Source organism: Prosopis cineraria, unplaced genomic scaffold (assembly GCF_029017545.1).
Source record: "Prosopis cineraria cultivar Desert tree isolate PC_DT_omini unplaced genomic scaffold, ASM2901754v1 PC2, whole genome shotgun sequence".
In the NCBI taxonomy this organism is placed as follows: Eukaryota; Viridiplantae; Streptophyta; class Magnoliopsida; order Fabales; family Fabaceae; genus Prosopis; species Prosopis cineraria.
The window spans coordinates 8951083-8973051 of NW_026555333.1; the positions used below are offsets into that span (position 1 = coordinate 8951083).

At 33.5% G+C, this 21969-nt stretch overlaps 2 protein-coding genes and 1 long non-coding RNA gene across 6 annotated transcripts; all 3 read left to right on the forward strand.

The window, feature by feature from the left end:
* Positions 1–813: 813 nt before the first annotated feature.
* On the forward strand, positions 814–1576 carry LOC129303804 (uncharacterized). Its single transcript, XM_054943332.1, has one exon. It carries the CDS (start codon positions 970–972, stop codon positions 1312–1314), a length of 345 nt encoding a protein of 114 aa, XP_054799307.1. The 5' UTR covers positions 814–969; the 3' UTR covers positions 1315–1576.
* Positions 1577–4998: 3422 nt separating this feature from the next.
* On the forward strand, positions 4999–11136 carry LOC129303635 (probable magnesium transporter NIPA9). Of its 2 annotated transcripts, none has more exons than XM_054943069.1 (9): positions 4999–5188; positions 5636–5734; positions 6286–6415; positions 7178–7266; positions 7899–7955; positions 8089–8147; positions 8832–8952; positions 9697–9793; positions 10607–11136. In XM_054943069.1, exons 1-9 carry the CDS (start codon positions 5078–5080, stop codon positions 10891–10893), a joined length of 1050 nt encoding a protein of 349 aa, XP_054799044.1. In that variant the 5' UTR covers positions 4999–5077; the 3' UTR covers positions 10894–11136. The 2 variants fall into 2 exon arrangements, with proteins under 2 accessions (XP_054799044.1, XP_054799047.1); XM_054943072.1 differs by having other exon boundaries at positions 5000–5188; positions 9697–9845; positions 10668–11136.
* A 719-nt stretch (positions 11137–11855) lies between these two features.
* On the forward strand, positions 11856–17619 carry LOC129303409 (uncharacterized). 3 transcript variants are annotated; one of them, XR_008591488.1, is made up of 3 exons: positions 11870–13851; positions 13948–14204; positions 16847–17619. It is a non-coding gene; the product is annotated as an uncharacterized LOC129303409 (long non-coding RNA). The 3 variants fall into 3 exon arrangements; XR_008591486.1 differs by having other exon boundaries at positions 11914–13851; positions 13969–14204; XR_008591487.1 differs by having other exon boundaries at positions 11856–14204.
* Positions 17620–21969: the final 4350 nt, after the last annotated feature.

The window sequence follows — 21969 nt, forward strand, 5'->3', positions numbered from 1 at the left end:
CTTTTAATAAAGAAATTTAAATCATATTTATGTAAATTTAAAGTCTTTAAATTTCTAAAATTTTACTGCAATTCATGAACACTAATTTGATATTAAATTTATGAAAAAAAATGATAAAATTATTCTTAATTTAAATTAATATTAAAACGTCACTACTTCACTTATTTATTGTATTACTTCACTTATTAATTTACTTACTAAATGTTATTAAATGTCCAAGTTAACTTATTTTTATTTTAAGTGTTTAAATTATTGTAAGATAACTTATTGATTCTTATACTGTATATTCATTTACTTAAGGATTATTATTCATTGTGCTATTTCATTTATCATTATCAGACTTTCGCTTAATTTTATTTTAGAAAAAAGAATAAATAAATTAAAAAAATTAATAATATTTCATAAGTAAATAAATAAGTGAAATGTGGTAATGAATAAATGAAATAAGAGAATTTCAATATTAGGACCAATTATATATATATATATATATATTAAATTTAATATTAAATTAATACTTCTGAACGGTGATGAAATTTAAAAAATTTGTGAACTTTAAATTTAAATGAATACAATTCGTTTATTGAAATTCTACCTTTCGAAAATCCGTTGTCTGGGTCAATTGTCAAAATTGAAAAGCAAAACCCTTGACTATGTCCGAACCAAATTGCGACCATATGATTCCCCATTCCACACGCTAACTAGACAAGAACAGAAATTAAACAACTATCGCCCAAAGTCAGTGTCCACCCTTACCCGTGTAATGGAATTAAAATGAGAAAAAAAAATGTAAATATAAATATAATTGAAAGTAAAACAAACCCAATCAACAGGCAGCCTCCAAGAGATCAGAGCTCCTCAAGCTCTTGTTGGACCTCAATTTGCTGTTGTCTCTCTTCCTCTGGTTTTGATAATCTCTGATAAAAAAAGCTTGAGGAGAGACAAACCCTTCGACCTTGCTGCCTGATTTCCATGGAGGTCTACGACAGATCTAGGCCTTACGGAAATGGGCAAACGATGCAGATAGAGAGCTACTATGGACCACCTGGACCTTATGCTATAAGGAGCTACAGCACTTCTTATGCACAAACGCAGATGGGTTCTATTCATAGGGACTTGAAGTTGAAGAAGGGCAAGAGCATTTCTGGGTCTTCTTTTTCCAAGTCCTGGAGCTTCAAGGACCCTGAGCTTCAGAGGAAGAAAAGGGTTGCTAGCTACAAGATGTACTCTGTTGAAGGGAAGGTCAAAGGTTCACTGAGGAAGAGCTTCAGGTGGCTTAAGGATAGGTACTCGCGGGTGATCTATGGCTGGTGGTGAGTTGCTGGGTTCAATTCTCTGAATTTTCGTCTGTATCTGAATTCATGTTCACAAGTTTGAATTTTGTGCCGGTGAGGAGAATTCTAGACTTAAGGGTTATGATCAGTTTTATTTTCTGTAAGTTGGAATGCTACTTTGTCGGGTCCTGATCCTTCTCAAGGGTGATCGAATTATAGATATTTCCTTCTTTCTTCAACGCTTATCAAGCTTTGTTTATGTACTAATTAATTAATAATGCAAAGAAAAAAGCTTTAGTCGTGAAGAGATTTTTATGTTTTATTTCCATGCCGTTTCGCCTCTTTCTTTCTGCTTCATGTTTGTAAGAGGTGAGACAGCACTTGACAAGCTATATGAGAGTTCTTTGCTTTCGTGATTCTGGTTGTTCAAGGTAATTCAATTAATTGATGATATTCCATGTTTCACAAGTTTTAAACTAGAAGCAAATATGCATGCCCTTTGCATTGATGGCACCAGAGCACCTCCATGGATGTTACTATTGCCTCGTGATTGTTGGCGATATGGATCTTTAACATTAGCCATGCATATCCTGTGTGTCCAGAAATCTCCATAGGGTGTTTTGACTTTTGAGGTAGTTTCAGTCTTGATAGACATAATCTGTCTTCTTGCCATAGACTTCTTGGGCATAAATTTCTGATAAACTTGTGAACCTAAGCTGAACAGAGGTCATCTCTTGGGATCTTATTGAAGAGTGACGCATGACTTATTTGGTTTCAATGAAGGCGTTTATGGTGTTCTTTGAGTGATCACAAAACTCTCACCAAACAATAAGCTCAAGCTAAACCAACACCACCATTGATTACAGAACTAGCTGTGCCACTGCTAGGGCTTCCTTCGCACTTGCTCTATGTTGACAGCTATATCTGTGTAGTGTGAATTATTTTTTGTGGAATTCCAGATCAATTTTTCACAAAGTGAGGACATGCAATGATTCTTCGGCTCCAGACTGTCCTGTTATCTGTATAAGCATTTTGCCGTTGCCCTCGCTTTGTTGCAGAAAGAGTGCAACGCCTAATAATTATTGAAATAACTCACGCGCCAGCTCATACGGACGGACCACAAGCCAATATGCTCAACACTGCTTTTCATCGTATTTTGCCTCTTCTTCTTCGTCTTGATGCTTCAATTAATAGCTGTCAGTAATGAATGGAATGCTTCACTTACGTTTCAAGCATTTATCAGAGTTTCTTCCGTCTTGGAGGCAAATGTAACGCCACCCAAAAAATTTTGCTGTAAAGCTTGGGGGCTTGGCTTATTATAGATATACTCCGTCCATCCTCATATATAACGTATTTTTAAAAAATTTATTTTATTTTAAAATATAAGAGGTGACAATGATATTTTTAAATAATTAAATAATTTTACCCTTATTTTAAAAAATAAAATAAATAAATAATTATATATTTTTTTAACCACCGTCATGATATTAATTATAATATTATTAGGGGTAAAATTAAAAAATTATTATATTTTTATGTGAGTTTAACTAAATAACAAATATTTATTGGTGTGCAAAATTCAATTAAAAATATTTTATATATAAGAATGAAAGGAGCAGTATGCATATTTTGTTTGATTAGTGAGGTTGCACTTAGAGCAACATTTCTCTCAATAACAATGTCATAACATAATGCGGAAACCGGGGCACCAAGGGAGGGGGGCCAATTTTACAGTATGCATTGACTCAAGGCCTATTTAGCTTATCTTCCAAAAGTACATTCAAATTATATTTAAAATATATTTTTATCAAATTTAATAAATAGTTAGATTTCCTAAATTACTTTTAATAGATGTAAACTGAAATTCAAGAGAGCATTAAGTTATTTGATTTTTTATTAATAACAACAATAACAATAAGCTTTTATCCCATTAAGTGAGGTTGGCTACATAGAATGTAAGACGTCATTGTGCTATATCATTTACCAAATTTTTAAAAATATTATTAATTGAGAAATCACGTTTAACAATTTTCAAAAGTATTTTTTTAGGCCTTCCTCTACCCCTCTTAACAAGGCTTAAAGTCATAATCTTCTCACTGGTGCCTCTCGTAGTCTTTTTTTTACATGTTCAAATCATCTCAAACGATTTTCTACCATTTTTTTCTTCAATAGGTGCTACCCTCACTTTTTCGCTTACGTGCTTATTTTAAATTTTATCTTTACGTGTATGTCTGCACATCCATCATAAATTTATAAGATAACAGATTATTTATATAAAATTTAAAAAATATCATCTATGTAAATATCAATATATTAACTTTGAAATTTTTCAATAATATTTTCCAAAAATTCAAGAAAAAAGCTTTGCAAAGAATATATAAAATTTTACGCTTTTATGATTTAAAAAATGATTATGATAAAAATTAAATGAAATTAATAAATTATTTAGATTTTCATCTACCATTGTCTATAGAGATACTTTTTTTGTGCTATTTATAAGTCATTTTAAACAAGTTTTATCATAATCAAAGAAAATCTTAAAACTCATTAATTTTGTCTAAAAATTTAATAACTTTTTAATTTTACTCCTATTAAATATACATTCTTTAATATTATACTCTCTCTATTATTTAATGAAAAGTAAAAGAGAAAATTTATGATAAAAATTTAATGATATGATTTGTAAATAGAGCTAAAAAAAATTTTGTTCTCCACTCAATAAATAGAACCATAAGGAATAATAAGAGATAAATGAAAGTAACTAATGTTGAAGAAGAAGAGATTTGTTTTTATTAAGTGAAAAGAGAACGCAAGCATGTAGGGATTAGCGAGGGACTTGGTTTTTTGCTCATCACTAGGACGAGCATTGATGCTTATTCTATAATGAGGTCTGGATCATTTAAATTTTTAAATTTAAAGTATCATTATATATTTTTATTTTATATTTATTAAAATAAAAATTATAAAATAATTTTAACAATTTTTTTATTTTTATCTAATTTAGATTTAATTTGGAGGATCTAATTTAATATTAAATTTTTTATAATTGATATATATTAACTATCTATATGTACTCTGTGTAGTTCATAGTAAAAAATTTGAACTATACAGATTAGATTTAATTTGAACTATACATAGTATATTTAAATAATCAATGTATATTAATTATAAAAATTTTAATATTAAATTAGATCTTTTAAATTAAATTTAAATTATATTAAAAATTAAAAATTTATTTAAAATATTTTACAATTTTTGTAAAAAATTTTAATAAATATATTATATAATAATACTTTACATTTGGATTAGATCTCATCACAGGAACGAGAACGATGAGCAAGAAACCAGTCCCCTTCGAGGGAGTAAGGAATGCACAATGGAGAGATTAATGGTAATAGCGAAAAACTAAAAAATTGAGGGGCCCAAGAAGTAAATTTCTCCTTTTGAAAGCCACCTCATTAACATGGAAAAGAAATTTTTTTTTTAAAAAAATAACTCGTTACTCGCCAGCTTTCTTTCTCGGTCTCGTGATTAATTAGAATATTAGATGGTAGATACTCTTTCTTTTCAAGACTCCAATTTAAAAATAAAATATCTTTCAATATGCTAATATGAAGTTAGTCATCTGTTATAACTTATACGACACTAAATAAAGCAGGTAAAGAAACACTAAATAAAAATTACCGGGTAGATTAAACACAATAATATACCCCAGTCAAAAGGCAATTGTGGCTGCGAGTTAATTTGTGCGAAATCTTTCGTCTTTGTTGTTGGACTCGCGCTTGGACCGGAGCGGCGGGGAGAGGATGTGGGAATCAATTTTTCTAACGGTGATTGCGACCGCCGGCAACAACATCGGTAAGATCCTTCAGAAGAAAGGCACCATCATTCTTCCTCCGCTCTCTTTCAAGCTCAAGGCATGTCTTCCTTCATGTCCTTATTTCTTCTTTCGTTTTGTTTTCCTGTCGGGTGTTCTACTGTGTCATTACCATTATGATTTGGTTCCATTTCAATATTGTGTTTTTTTCCCCCAACAAGAAATAATGCGAAGGAAATAGTTACTGTGAAATTTAGATTTTTGTTAGCTAAATCTAGTCGCGGTCAATTCGCCTTTATTTGGAGCTTACACTTGCGAGGTTGGATGTATTTTTAATAATGGAATAGGATATGCATGTATTTTTGCATCATAGTAGATGCATGCGATTGTGTCTGCAATGCTTCATTGAAGCGAACTTGAGCGAGAATCTGGATTATTTTTTTCAATTCCGATATCCCACTTTCAATTCAAGCATTACATAGCTAAGAAGTGATCGTTCGGCTGCCGGTCAATATTGCTATTAACTCTTCGACGATTGTGTTTACAGGTCATAAGGGCGTATGCTTCAAACAAAACATGGGTGATAGGTTTCCTCATGGATATATTTGGGGCGATCTTGATGTTAAGGGCATTGTCTCTGGCTCCTGTAAGTGCTTTAGTTCATATCCTAAAGGAAAAAATGGTGGGAAAAGATTATAGCTTTTTACCCCGCTCCTTAGATGTATGTTCCTGTGACTTCTGTTTCAATTCTTTTACAATTATGGTAGAGATTTTAAGACGAATGTCACTGACTATAATTATAAGGCTGGGTCTGTATATGCAATAAAAGAGTTGAATTGAAACTTTCACCTTGGTATTATGCTTTAAAGTGGTATAGTGCTATAATATGATGCATTAAAGGGCTGTTTAGCATAATAGTATCTTACACTCATTTTACTTTTATATAGATAGTCTTTGAGGTTCTTATGATTTTTGTTGATATGAGATGACAAAAACTGGTGGGCAGTATATGCCTACAGGCATCTTAGTTACTACTTACTAGTGTACCAAGCACGTCTTGGATGGATTTTGATCTCCAAGATGTTACAAAAATTATAAACGTAACAACTCCTTTAAAGGATTCCTTGTAACATGCTTTTCCTGCACTTTTCTAGATTTTAGACCTTGGTAATTTTGTTGGTTTTCCTCCTCATATAGGTCTCTGTAATCCAACCAGTTTCTGGCTGTGGACTTGCAATTCTTTCAATCTTTTCTCATTTTTATCTCAAGGAAGTCATGAATGTTATTGACTGGATGGGCATTACCTTGGCGGGTTTTGGCACAATAGGTAATGCAAGTTTTTTTATGCCCAAGAGCGTTAAGTTATCCACTTCTGATTCCTGGGGAAAAACAATGGACAGGATTCTGGGGTAATAAGTAAAATAATCTGAGTTCTAGACTTATTGGTGTTTACATGTGTGTTAATAATTAATGGGAGAAAATTTTGAGTAGTTGACCATATTATGATAAGAGCTTTGAATTATCTAACTGTTCATAACTACTTATCAGACAGAATTTGGGTCAATGTGTGACAAAGTTACTTTAATTGTTTAATTTGCCTATATACTTACAGAGATATTCTTGTTTGTGTGAGAATGGAATGGGTTGATATGTCCTGGATTTTTCTTCGATTCCATTATCTGATTGTTATTCCAAAAGAAACTCAATAGGTGTGTGCTCAAATATTACACAATGATGGTATGTAGTTTGTTTATAACATTCAGGCTATGATTTATGTATTACCCATTTGATCACTAATATGTGCTTTCAGTGGTGGATGAGTGCTCGAATATTATTGAATGACCATTATTTAGTCTGTTGCTGCATTCAATCTGGAAAAGTTTCATGGTATCAGTCTATGATTTATGTATTAATCTGACTCTATCCAATATGTGCTTTCATCAGTGAATGACTACTCAGACATTATAAATGAGTAATATGTAGTCTTTCACTACATTTAATTTATCAAACTGTCATGGTATCAGTCTATAGTTTATATATTAGTGCAACCTTATCCTTCTCTAACTATTATGCGGTTTCCTTTGTTTAGGAGTTGGTGCTGGAGGTGAGGAGCAAGAGGCTGCTGCCTTATCTGTTTTTCATATACCTGTGCTGGCATTCGTAGTTTTCATCTTGTTTGTAGGTACCCTGTTCTCGCACCAACTTATTTTACTTTATATCAGAGATGTTGAGTATGTGTACTTAAGTTTTCCATGTATTATTTGTAACTTAATTTTGCGATAACAAGCATGTGAGACAATAGGCATTATTAAAGAAACAATGGTCAATCATTCTCAACTGAGTTTCTCTCCCAAAAAGAAGGAAAAAAAAATATTTACTGAGTCTATAATGGCTGATGCTCGAAAGTGCATTGTTATGCTTAATGGGATCACTGACAAATGATCAGTGCATGAAGTAATATCTATTTATAATTATAATATGTGACTTGGATTGGCAAAAACCTCATTTTGAAATTTGAAGTGTTGATACATTTTTCCTATGCTTGAATCCATGTATAAGATATATTCAAAACTTAAAAATTTGGAAATTCATGGATCCATTAATTTCCAATTTTCTCTTGAAGCCGATAGTAAAATATTTCTTGTGTGTTTTGGAATGCATCAAGTACATTAAGCAGCATTGTTCCTTCCTTCTCATTAACCTGGTAGAATGATTACGATATTCGTTATGATGCTTTTGTTGTAGTAAATTTTATAGACTTGATTGGCGTTTATTTAAAAATACAATGAACTCTTGATCTGCTCATACAGGTTCTTCTCAATGGATGGGTTCTTATGTGCAAACGTCATAGGAGAGAACAGGAGATGGTATTTATGTTTTACTCATGTTGGCACGTTTTCAAATTTACATGTTCATTTTCATTTATGAGACCCTCTTTTCATTGTTTTATTGAAGTATCTGTCTTCTATTGGTCTCGCTTAACACTTTCAAATGATACAGATGGAATATGATGTTGTTGAGGAAGTCATTTATGGCTTGGAATCTGGAATTTTGTTTGGGTACTCCATGCTTCCCTTAAATACCATCTAGCATGTCTGTGTTTTCTATTCTTGTCTGAATGTGCTCTTCATATATCTTTAGTTCCAACTTTTAGCATGAGGATGAAATTATGTAAAAAATCACATATAAGTGGTGTTATCTTTGTCAATATTAATTGTGTTACCTTTGTAAAAAATCCTATAACCTAGATCATGGAGTTGGAAAGCCCAAGGTGTTGATAGACCCAGCATCAAGGTCCCATACTTTTGTTGTGAGATACATGGCATTGGGCCCTAACATTTCTCTGCACTTTGCATCCCTGCTCATATAGGCTGCACTTGTGCCCACTTTCAAGCCTTGGGTTGCCACACAATATTGGCAGCACCACCTATGCTATTAAATTGGAAGGCTTTGATATCAAATGATGAAAACCTCTGGCAGAACTATACCTCAAAAGCTAACTCATGAAATTGAAGAGCATGGTCCCTTTAAACTTCACACTAGAAGTTCATACTTCTGACGTGAAACTCAAGTCTCAAGCCTTGCAGTTAGGTCATAACATAATTCATGATATTCTTTTATTGTCTATGACTAGAATCATTTGAACTTGAATATGTAATACTCTCTCTCTCTCTCTCTCTCTCTCAGTGTTGTGTGGGTGACATCATATGGCTTCTTTTAACAGTGTTAATATGTCACTGCAGGATAGCATCTGTAATGTCAAAGATGGGGTTTTTATTTCTGGAGCAGGGTTTTCACAAACTGTTAGTCCCTGTTTGCATCTTGATCAGTGTTTGTTGTAGTGGTACTGGATTTTTTTACCAGGTATTAAGACTTATCTATAGTTCATGGGTGAAAAACCCTAGACTGGTTAGTGAAGTTGGTCAGACTGGCACTTAAGCAACTAGTTTGGTTGAGACCCCCCAAACTATCATCGTACAAATTATTACATTAAGGGAAATAACATAAGCTTAGCACTCGGGCATAGAGCATTACAAAAGAGAAAGTGGCCCAGCCACTATGCCAATTTGTGTTCCTCTTATAAGAGGTGCCACTATATATGCTTATTGTACAATCTTCTTTATATATTGATTCAGTGATTTCTAAAATGAAATATTATTTTGCTCATAATTTGTTGATATAACTAGAATTTCACCCCATGCATTCCACAGGAAGTTAATATTCCAAGGAGTTCACATTTTAGAAATCATATCAGGGTGATTTATTTGTTAAATTGTAAATTAGTTTTTATATAATTATGAAATCATTTAGTTCACGTGACAATTTAACAAGCTGAATCGATCTTTCTATCGTCTGTCAATGTTTTCAAGTATATGTCTGGCCTGGTTTTTGGAAAATTTATGCACTATCATGCCTTTTAAGCTAGGGGTGCATCTGATCCAGGAAAAAAAGCAAGGGAAGGTTTTTTTTTTTTTTTTTTGGGGGGGGGTGTTAAGGATGATGGTGGGGGAGTTTCAGGGGAACGGGCTGTAAATTTGTCCAGGTCTTCTGCTGCTTCCAATTGCCTGCGTGATAAGTTCTATAATATTTATCTTCTCCATTATGCAGACAAGCGGTCTAAAGCATGGGCGCGCTATTATAGTTTCTACATGCGCTGCTGTAGCATCTATTTTGACTGGTGTAGTTGCTGGGATGCTTGCTCTGGGTGAGCGACTCCCTTCTGCTCCCAAAGCTCGCCTTTTGCTTCTGCTTGGATGGTAATATAGGATGGTCGGCTATTATTTTGTGCCTCTGCTACTTTCTTTTCTTTTTAATTTCAGTTGTTCTTTTTATTACATGTAATAAATGGAAATTGTTTGCGTCATAGGACATAGAAAGAACCCCACCACAAGAAGCTTGAAAATAAATGTGAACTAATGGGTTTCATCTTGTTTTTATCTGATCCATTGTGAGAAGTTTAATACTCATACATTCCTTGCTTTCAATAGTTCCCAATGTAAAGCAGTGCCATTCTATTGCAAGATAGAACTTCAGGAGATACAAGGCATACAATATTTAATCTTCATACATTCCTTGCTGTCAGAGGTTCCCAATGTAAAGAAGTGCCCTTCTATCACAAGATAGAGCTACGGAAGATATATGTTGCATAGTTGTATGTGACAAATAGTTATTGTCTTCCATGTTTTCATCTAACTTGATTTTACTAAAGTCAATCTTTTGGGATTGAATTAACAAGAAAGTATAAGATTTATCATACTCAGTGCAAAAGCTTGATTTTAATTAGGGTTTCTTTCTTTCTTTTTGGTGGGGCGCGCCCTGATATTGAGCTCATGGCAATTGCTTTGATATCATGTTGAGGGTTGTTTCCCTCAAATTCAAGAAGGATCCTGAATAATTTTATCATTAAGATCTCTAAATATTCTTTACCTTGTTTTGCTCAGCATTCCAGCAAGATAACATGAGTCCAAGAGATCATTAATTCTGTTTGATTGGATTGCATGTTGTACTTGTTTTTCAGATGAGACGGAAATCTTCGGGGTCATGTCAGAGTTTAATTTATCCACAATATTTTGCTGCAGGTTGCTCATTATTGTGGGGGTGATTTTGCTTGTTGGTTCCAGACGGCTAATCAGACTCCTTCCGTCACGTTCGAGACGCTTTATGAGAAGTGGTGCTGATAAGAGTTATAGTACTGGCCCTAGAAGATCTGGGAGTTCCTCTATTAGGGAACCAAGCCCGAGTGCTGTGATTCAAGCAGCAACGTTAAATCATTTACTGTCATCATCTTCCAAAGAAAAAGCTTGATCTGACATGCACCAGAAAGTCATCCTTATCTCATCCACAATGATTAAGATGTAATCTGACCTTCCCGTTATGATTAGGGTGTATATGTACAGTATGATGCTGCTTCATCAGGGGGTATGAATATTTTGGAATCATTCCTTCTGATATATTATGGACACATTGTTTGCTTAATTTGCTCTGCGCCCCCCTTGTATAAACAATGTCTAAGCTACCTTTCATTTTTCAATATTGTATGATTGTATATGACAGGATGTACCACGGATGAAATTTGGCTTACATGGAAGCCACCTACAATTCAAAGCGCTTGTTTTTTCAGGTAACACGTGGCATACAATAACAAGCACTTCATTTCTATGCACTAATGCGGCCACGATATTCTCTCCAGACAGGAGTGGTAATGGGGAGTATTTCCTTCTCTATGGGCTGGAAGAATTGACGTTAAGAGATGGGCTGGGAAATTGTCTAGCGAGGGTGATGGGACTCCAATCTTGATTTCCTCAGTGTAAAGCGTCGGTTACTAATGCTTTTGGTTGTAGTTGTTGGCACTTGGCACCAAACACCTTAAGATCATAAGTCGTGGAATATCTGGGATGAACCCAAAAAAAAAAAAAGGCCCTTTTCTCTCTCTTGGTTCTCGTGCCTCATTGTTTTAGATTCTCATCTACGACCAAGGTCACTGGAAATTACCTTCGGACAGGCCTAACGATGAGTCGCCTCTAGATTCTAAGAAAAAGAAATTGGAAAATAAATCTGAAACCCCTACAGAGGATGTTCTCATGGACACCACCATGACTGAAGCTGGGGAGACTACCACTAAATCAACCTCTTAAAAACAAGAAGAATCCAACAAGAACGAAGCCAAGTGTAAGTCAGAGTCACCTTTGATCTCCTATCGAGATTCCCTGCTTGGATACAATAGGGTAGCAAATTGGGGGGGGGGGGGGTTGGAGAGAGTTCAAGATGAAGATTTAATTTTTGACGATAAGGAAATCTCGTAATCTCTTCTTGAACCTTCTAAAGAGATTTAGCAGCTGAAGTATCTCTGCCCCGAGGTACCCATCGCCTAGGAGAATTTAATGACTGGAACAAACCATGGAATAGAGCTCTTATCATCATTGTGCTTCGGCGAAGGTTCAATGTCTATGAACTTAAAATTTACCTCAGTCCTATTTGAGGATTCCAAAGCTTTGAGATCATCGACCTACCGAACAACTATTTCGTGGTTAGATTTAAGGATATAGAGCAAGAACTTGTTCACTAGAGGAAGGTCCTATATGAAGGCCACTAGGTGGTTAAGCAACACTGAGTCTTGGTCCAATGCTGGAGCCCTTACTTTGATCCCTTCAGCAATACTCTTGGTCACATTGCCACCTGGGTTAGAATCCCTAACATTCCCATGCACTGCTGCAACATATACTTCATCTCTAGGTTGGGTGAGTGGATTGGAAAACCCCTTAAGATGGACTTGAAAACCCTTGCTGACTTCACTTTTAAGGATGCTTAAATTGAGAGAGGGAACTTCCCCAGGTTGTGCGTTGAACTTAATCTTTAAAAGAAACTAGTACCGAGAGTCATTGCTGCCAACTCTATCTTCAATGTCTCCTATGAAAGCCTGAATCTAATATGCTTCACATGTGGACGTTATGGGCACATAAGAGAAAATTGCCCTTGGATATACAAAACTAACGAGCACCAAGCAAATCCTTTCTCAAGCTTGCCAAAGAAAACTTTGATGAAGAAAACCTTAGACACCGAATAGATTTGTGGCACATGGATGCTTCAAAACAACTATGGCAAGACCTCATGATTTTAAATATGATTAGACTATAATCCTTTTGCACAGCTTTGCAGTGGCCTCGTATTCAAAAAAAAAAAACAACTATGGCAAGCCTCAATACATGAGAAGGGAAAGATTGACAGGAAAAAAAAAACCAGGCACACGAGAAACAAGGGGTGGCTCACTCTATCATCTTGATATCAAACTGTAGACAATTTAGAGAAAGAGGTTGAACTGCCAAAAAATCAGCAAGAGGGCAAAAAGTTGTCTGACAACATTGAGATGGAGCACGAGAACGATCTCATCGTAATAAAAGATAAGGGAAAAGTCCCCTAAAAAGCTCAGCCCTCGAATAGTGGGGTGAGGAAAAAGCACCAAGAATAGTTAAAGCAAATTTATAGACCCATAGGTAAAGAGAATATTAAACCAGCTGGACCATCTAAACCTAGCCAATCTCACAATATTGGGGCGAACAAGAAAGAAATGGGTGCTAAGCCTAATAATTCAGCACAAGAAGGAAAAGGCCAACATAAGAAAATGGCCTAGAGAACTCACCAAATTGTGAGTGGGAAGCTCAACCGTATGGAGCAATCCAAGATTAGCCCAAATACTGTGGATCCAAAAAACATTAACAGCTCCTCATCAACTTTGATGAATTTAGATCACAACTCTCCTTACTCTCCCGAAATAGCGACAGAAGGCTCATTTGTCTTACACCTCTTTAAACCCCCAGATATCACGCCTTCCTCAGAGATGCAAATCGAACCAGTCTCCAACAAAAGTCAACAGGTTACAGCAAGTATGCCCAAGGTTGTATCGGATGATTTCATTGATGACCCGCTTGATTAAGATGGTTTTCTTTTACCTTCCTTATGAGTGTTTTTCTAATGACAATTGCATCAAGGAATTGCCGTGGTGCTGGCAGCAAGGCTTTCCCCAGTACTATTAAAGAAGTTGTTTCCTCTCATCATATCAATGTTCTCTGTCTCCTTGAACACAGGATTAGTGTTGATCGTGCTAATCGAGCAATTAGAAGTTTAGTTTTAATAGTTGGCTTAGAGTTGAGGCCATTGGCTTTGCTGAAAGAATTTGGATCTTTTAGAATGATGATATTACCAAGGTTAATTACATATGTTCCACAACCCAACTTCTTCACTGCAAATTTTGTGACCTGAATACTGGTGATTGTTTTCTCTCTTCTTTCATTTCTGCTAAAATATGTGCTGTGAAAAGGAAAATGCTTTGGGAATATATTAAAGTTATTGCTAATCTCACAGATGAAGCTTGACTTTTAATAGGTGACTTCAATACCTTCCTGGGATCCTTCTAACAAAATTGGAGGCTGCTTACCTTTAAATTAGGCCATAATTGATTTCTTTGATTGCATATCTGGCAACATTGTCATGGAAGTCCCTCTGGTTTGTGACAAATTCACCTGGGAAAAACAAGGTGTTAAAGAGCGACTTGACTAGTCTTTTTGCATTTCTCTCAAGGAAGAGTCACACCTTAACTCCAAGATTTACCATTATCTAAGGTACAATTCTAACCAGACTTCTTGTTGTTAACAATAGTCCTCCCTCCAACCTCACTGCTTGCGAGGAGATTGTTTCATTCTTCTATAATGCAGCTTGGTCTCTTGAAAGCACTTTCTCAATCATTGTGAAAGATGCATGGGACAAGAAGGAATGGCTTGATGGTGTTACTCACTTTAGTGAACCTGCTTCCAGTTGGAATCATAATGTGGTAGGCAACATTCCTAAAAATAGAAAAGCCCTCCTGCACCGCCTTGATGGCATTGACAAAAAAGCTCTGAACATGATCATGATGGCCTCTTCAAACTTCAAAAAAAAAAAAAACAAAAAATCTTTGGTCAAATTATCAAAAGCTATGTGCCGAAAAAGGAGATGATTTGGTTTAAAAAAATCTAGATGTAAATGGCTCCAATAAGGAGACCGAAACACCAATAGGAAGAAAAAGCACCATTAGTGCCCTTCAAAATGAGACGAAAGAGTGGGTTCATGATAGTGATACCCTTAAACATATGGTGAGCGACTTCTTCAGGAATATTTACCTTAAAGATCCTAATGTTCCTAGTTTTATCAACTGGCCCAATATGTTCCCTCCTATCCTTGAAAATGATCTTAGACACATACACAAATAAATCCCTAACATTGAGATAAAAAATGTGGTTTTTGACATGGATGCTTTCAAAGCTCCTAGCCCTGATGGCATTCAGGCCTACTTCTTCCAATCTCAATGGGCTTACAAGTTTGTGATGTGATCAAGAATGCCTTTCTTACCCTGATTCTATAAAATACCTCAATCACATCAACATTGCAGTCATACCTAAAGTTGATCACCTAGTGTCTTTGAAGTAGTTCTGCCCAATCTCTCTTTGCAATGTGAGTTTCAAAATCATCACTAAGATTCTTGCCAATAGACTTATAGGTGCTCTCAATCTTCTTGTTAAACTCAATCAATGTAGCTTTATTAAAAAAAGACAGAGTTGTGACAATATCATTATTGCTCAAGAGATCATCTACTCAATAAGAAATAAGAAGAGAATCAAAGGCTTTGTGGCTATCAAGGTAGATATGGAAAAGGTTTTCGATAGAATTGATTGGAGTCTCATAGAACAAACCCTTACTGATATTAGTCTTAATAGGGAATTTGTTAAGATCACTTTGTCTTGTATCTCCTCAGCTTCCATCCCTCCAGAGAAGATAGGCAAGGTGACCCCCTGAGGCCCTACGTGTCTGTTCTCTAGATGGAAAGATTAGGTCATTTAATCCAATGTGAAGTCAACAATAACAACTGGAAACCTTTCAAAGTTGGTGTTAGGGGCCCCAAAATCTCACACCTATCCTTTGTTAAAGCTTCCACTCGGCAAAATAGATGTCATTAAGGATACCATGACTAATTTTTGCTCAGGCTCTAGACATTGCATTGACATTGCTAAATATAAAGCTTTTTTCTTGAAAAATGTCAATCTCCATTATACCGAGGAGCCAAGTAATATGTTAGGCATTAGTATTACTACAGATCTTGGTAAATACCTCAATGTTCCTCTATTGCATGAAAGAGCAAATAACCGAACCTGTCATCCCATTCTCCAAAAAGTTCTTGGGAAACTCTCTACTTGAAAAAGTAAATATATGTCTCTTGCTGGTAGAGCTGTGTTAATTAATTCTGTTCTTACTGCCATTCCCAGCTACACTATGCAGTCCACTCTCCTTCCTAAAGGAATTATTAATGAAATTGAAAAAGTCAATAGAATTTCTACCAGAAGCAAGGTAAGGATTGTAGAAAAATGCATCTCATTGCTTGCGACACTTTTAAGCTTGATAATAAAGAGGGTGGTTTTAGTTTTAAAGACCTACATAAACAAGATAAAGCTTTCATGATGAAACTTTGCTGGGGTCTTTTAGCCAAACCTGATTCCCTTTGGGTGTAAGTTCTTAAGGCTAAATATAATTGTGGTACTGGTCTTTGCCCTTTTGTCATGAAAAAAAGAAACTCATCCCCTATCTGGAATGGCATATCTTCCATCTGGGAACATTTTTACATTGTTGTAGGAAGGAAAATTTGCAATGGTAAAAGCACTAAGTTCTGGTGGCATTATAGACCCCTCTTAATACTTCCCTTATCAATAATGCTGATAAAAATCACCATGTGCTTGATCTCACTGCCACTGTGGCTAATTTTGTCCTTAGCAATGGTGACTGGAATATTCATGAATGGCTTGAATTCCTTCCTTCCTCTTTAGGTCATTCAAAAAATTACAATAATTGAGACCCCCAGTGATAATCATGATGATCGTTTTACTTGGAGAAAATCCTCTAATGAGAATTTCAGTGTTAAATCTACGTATCTCTTTCTTCAAAATCTGAGGTCTCTTCCTACATATCCTTTCTAAAGGAAATTGTGCGAGTGGCCTATTCCTAAGAAAATTAAACACTTCTTTTGGCAAGTTTACTATGAGAGACTCCCTAAAAATATCTTGAGAGTTTTAAGAGGTCTTTCACTGTGTGCAGACTGCCCTTTTGAGTGTAACAATAAGGAAACTATTATACAAATTCTTTGAGATTGTGAGGTTGCTCAACAAGTGTGGTCTTCCGTTACTAACCCTTTATATCTGCAACATTTTTTCTCTTCTAATCTGCAACTTTGGCTAAGGATGAATTCACAAAAAAATCTGGGCTCTAACACAAACAATGCTCATTCCTGGATACGCGCTTTTTGTACCATCTGCTGGCTGCTTTGGAAAAACAGATGAATGGGCATTATGGAAGGACAAAGAGTCGAAGCAACGGAGACCCTCTACAACGCCCAATATCATCTTGCAGAGCGGTTGGAATTGTAGATTCAAGCACAAGATCTTCCAAAATGTTGACATGGTTGAAGAAATCTAGAAACCTCCTGACAGTGTTCTGCTGAGGCTGGACGTGGATGGCCTAGTCAATCAACATGGTTTTGCGACATGTGGAGGAGTTATTAGGGGCTCAAACAATAATTGGATATTGGGATTTCCAAAAAAAAAAAATGCTTGGGTTTTGCCCTCCCACTGCTGCTGAATTCTTTGCCATTGACTTAGGTCTAAAGCTGTGCAAACAACTTCGGATGGATAAAATACATTGCCACACTGACTCATTGGAAGCCTGGATCATCCCCTACACTATGAGATCCGTTGCGCCCAAGATCTAGTCTACTCCAACTGAGAATTGAGGATTATACACTCCCCGAGAAACAGTCTCCAAGTGGCTGACTACTTAGCCAAGAACTCTCATCATCTTACTGCTGATTTTAATATTTTGTATGAACCCTCTGTTGGGTGCTCGTCCATGTATTGGGCTGACAAACATCTCATTACTTTCTAATCTGTATTTTCTCAGGCCTTGAGCCTGTCTTTAAAAAAAAAAAAAAACCAAAAGAATATGTGGGATGAATAATTTAACAGGTGTCAACATGCTTAGAATGGAACGATGGAGTGAAGAAGGCTGTTTCCCATTCTTCTTTCGTCAGTGTTGCCTCTCAGTCCTTGTCTCTGTAGCCTATTTTAAAAAGTATTATTCATCTTCCTGGGAGAATGACAATCTCAGAGGACCCTACCAGTTCGAACCCGTGCCCAAATCTTTGGGCCAAAGCATAAAACCATGAGACACGAGTGAGCCAGAAGCAATTCCTCTTCATTTCCCATAAAGATGCAGGGAGCTGTAGGGACATTTCCTAAAACTTTACAAGATTAAAGTAACGTTTTACCTCTACCAAAAAGAGATTAAAATTTTGCCCCGCAAAAGTAATTTTTTTCTAAAGACAACAGAACTTTTTATTTTATGCACATCTTCAATATATTAAACATTCAAATAAAAGTAGTATTATTGATTCATATATATACTAGATTGAATAACTCAAAAAGAGCTTCTAAATCCAGAAGTATCAAGACTCGTTTGGTTTCTATTCTCAAAAAATTTAAAAACTTGTTTGGATAAGTATTTTAAATCTAATTGTTTTTAAAATTGTTCTTTTTTTTTTCAAAAAAAAATAAAAATATATTAAAGCCATTTAATTTTTTTTTTTTATTTTCAAAATACATTACCTTTAATTATTAAAAACTTTAATTATTTTGATCAATAATTATCAGAAGCTATCATTATTGATTGTCGGTGACCATCACTATTAACCAATTTTTTTTATTTTAAAACTTTTTTTGAATTAATACAATTAAATAGATTTTTTACTCTATTTTTAAAAAATTAAAAATTACATTACAAAACAATTTTTTAAGGGGGGAAAAAGAGAACAGAAACCAAACATGCTCTCAATCGTCTCCATTTCAGTTCTCAAATTCTTGGCAGGGAAAATTTTGTTCCTACTATTTAATCTTCAAGGAGAAGAAAATCATTCGTGCCACCCTTTTCAATGCGGAGGTAGATTCTCTCCCTTATAAAGGAGAGAAATAGAAAAATTAGTACATATCCAAACCGTTAAATTAAATTTAAAAATTTAAATTTAATAATTTTTAAAATATAAATTTAATTTAAACAGTTTAAATTTATAGTGAATAGATAATGAAAAGAAACCTGCCCCTTTCAATGCATTGATTCCCTGTAGATCTCAAAAATTATAAAAAAATCAGCCTCGATAATGCAACGAGAACTAAAGAAACTACTTCCTTATTTTTATATATAAAATATTTTTTAAAAATTTATTTTATTTTTAAATATAAGAGGTGGTAATAATATTTTTAAATAATTAAATAATTTTATCTTTATTTTAAAAAATAAAATATATCATTAATTGTATATTTTTTTATCAGTTTCATGATATAAATTATAATATTATTAAGAGTAAAATTAAAAAAAAATATTATATTTTTATATAAGTTTAATTAAGTAATAAATTTTTATTTATATGTAAAATTTTATATAAAAAAATGAGGGGAGTATTTGAAATGTATGAATCTGCGAGATTTAAGAAACTTTTATTTTTTTATATTTTTGTTGTTGTTGTTGGGGCCCCGACCAAAAGGACTCGAGAAACGTTGAAAGCCGAAGACTGATTCGGAGCAATAAAGTAAGTGGGGACCCCCACCCCTCATGTCACTCAAAAATGAACAGTTGATTACCTCCTGGTGTACAGTTGTGGTCTTGTCAAGAGGACAGAGAACAAACAATTATTATCTGCAAAGAAAGCATAAGGGAGACTGGAGAGCATCCCCCTCCCTCCATTGCTCACCGTGCCGGTCCACTATGACAAAGACATCACACCACCACAGAGAGAGACATCATCGCACTTGTGACCAATTGCAAGGGGCCACTTTCTCCATCCCTAATTCCCTTCTTCCCAAAATGCGCTTCTTTATTGGTACCTATCACAGTGGAAGAGCTCAGCAATGGCTCCTCGCGAGGAAATCACTGGACCACTTTCTCCATCCCCCGGGGAAGTGTTCTTCCTTCAAATCAGAACCCCATTTCATACTAATCCTAAATTATAAAATATTTTTAATAACATTATTATTATTATATATATATATAGATATAGATATATATATATATATATAAGATTAAAAGTTATTAGAGAATATTACATGTCTATTTTTAAATTTATTGCAATTTTATAATTCAAAATGTCTTTCTTATGATTTTGTACTCTAAAGATAAATTTACGGTTAGATTCGGGAGGATTTATTATTTTTTTATATATATAAAATATATTACTTAGGTTTAGAATTAGACGCAAGATGAATTATTAATTTTAATACATATATAAAAATTATTTTTTACCTATTTAAAATTTAAATATGATCATATTTAAATTTAAATTAATATCTATCTATTTAAAATTTTCAACCACCATAAAAATATGCCGAAACTCTATGTTCATATGATCGAGTGTGTATATATATTGGAATTTAAATTTAAATTAATATCTATTTATTTTTAATATTTTAAAAAAAGGAATCTGTGTGAGTATTTAAATCTATCATCATGAGTTTTAAATTTCAATTTGTTTAAATAAAAGGATTAATTTAAATTTAAAAATTCAAATTAAATAACAAAGATTAATTTAATTTTTAAATTTTAAGTTAGATTAGCTTAAATTTCCAAATATGGTGATTAGATTAGATTGTCAATTTAAATTCAAATTTCTCTCCAACACAATCTAAATTCTCATTAGCTTTCATTAATTCTAGTATCATTCATGAGACTATTATGCAAATAGTGTATGAAAAATATATTTCAATGGCCCTCGTGTATTTTCATCACTAATATTTACTTTGTCTTTTATTTATTTACAGCAAGTCTATCATAACATTTCATTCCATTGTGGCACTACCGTTGGTATGTAGGTTTCATGCTAATCAAGCCATCAACATGCCCAGTCAAGGGTAGTTAATCATAGTTTGAGTAATTCATCCCTAAAGAATGTTTAGTCTAAATTTATCAAACAGATTAAATATTTAGGATGTCAAGTAAGTTTTTGTGACTATGATATTATATGAAAATAATGTCAATTTCACTTGTACATATTATGAACTAGCTTGTGTTTGTGCTTCCTTTTTATAAGGCAATCAAATTGCCGTAGCTGTTTGAAAGCTCTTTATCAAATATTTTGATAATAAATAGCAATAGGTGAAGATATGAAGTTTTAAAGTTTGGTGTTTAAAGTGATAAATTAATGGCTCCAAATTTATGTATATATTAATATTAATCGTTGTCCCATACTCTAGTTTTTAAATGGTTATTTTGTTTAGACTTCTTAATTTGAATTTGAATTTTATTGATAATTCATATTTAAAATTTCGTCCAATACTAGTCTAGATATGTGCTTCCTTCTTGCAATTTTATATTTTAAGATACCTTTTTTATAATTTTGTATTTCAGGAGTCAATCTTGGATCTTGATTTGTGATTAAATTAATATTTTAATAATTTATACACATAAACTAAAGGAGTAGTTATAACATGTACATCTTCTAAATATAATATATTATTTTGTCTGCCTTTAACTAAATTTAAATATAAATTTATTTATTTGAAAATGTTGTTATGGACTCATACACGAATACTATGAAATGTCATGTTTTGAATCTTAAAGATATTATTTAAAATTTTAAACAAACACAACAACATCTCACATAATATATTTAAAAAAAACATTTTTCAAGAAAAAGTCTTAAACAAATGGGCCCTAAAATAATTAAAAACTTATGTTTTTAAATTTTGATTATTTTTAAAGTTTAAACAGACATTATAAAATTGGGCCAAATAAAAAACAAACATCATAAAAGCTTATAAAATAAATTTTTGTTCATAAAGTAAGTTAAAACAAACAGGCCATCTTTAAACAGAAATCTATTTTATAAACATTTTATTAAAAAAACATATATTATTTTATGTTTGGAAACAATAATAAAAATTTCATATTAGTTAGTTATTTTTAGACTATGTAATCAATTTATCTCATTTAATCATAGTGTTTACATAAAATTAAAAATAATATTAGCTTTGGTGACTTTTTCTCTGATTCTAAACTTCAAAATATCTTTCATATGATTCAGAAGTTAAGGATGGTTGTTGGTTCCTGGGTTGGTCCAAGATAATATTTTTAATTCTTAAATATATAAATTAAAAGAGTGTTTTTAAATGATGTATAACTTTTGATATTTAATTTTCTAATTTTGAAGAAAAGATCTAACTTATTAAAAATCCATTTGATTTTTTGAGTATATAACATAAATTAAAACTCAATTTGGATTTGAATCAAAATAATTAAATTTACTTGAAAATATATAAAAAT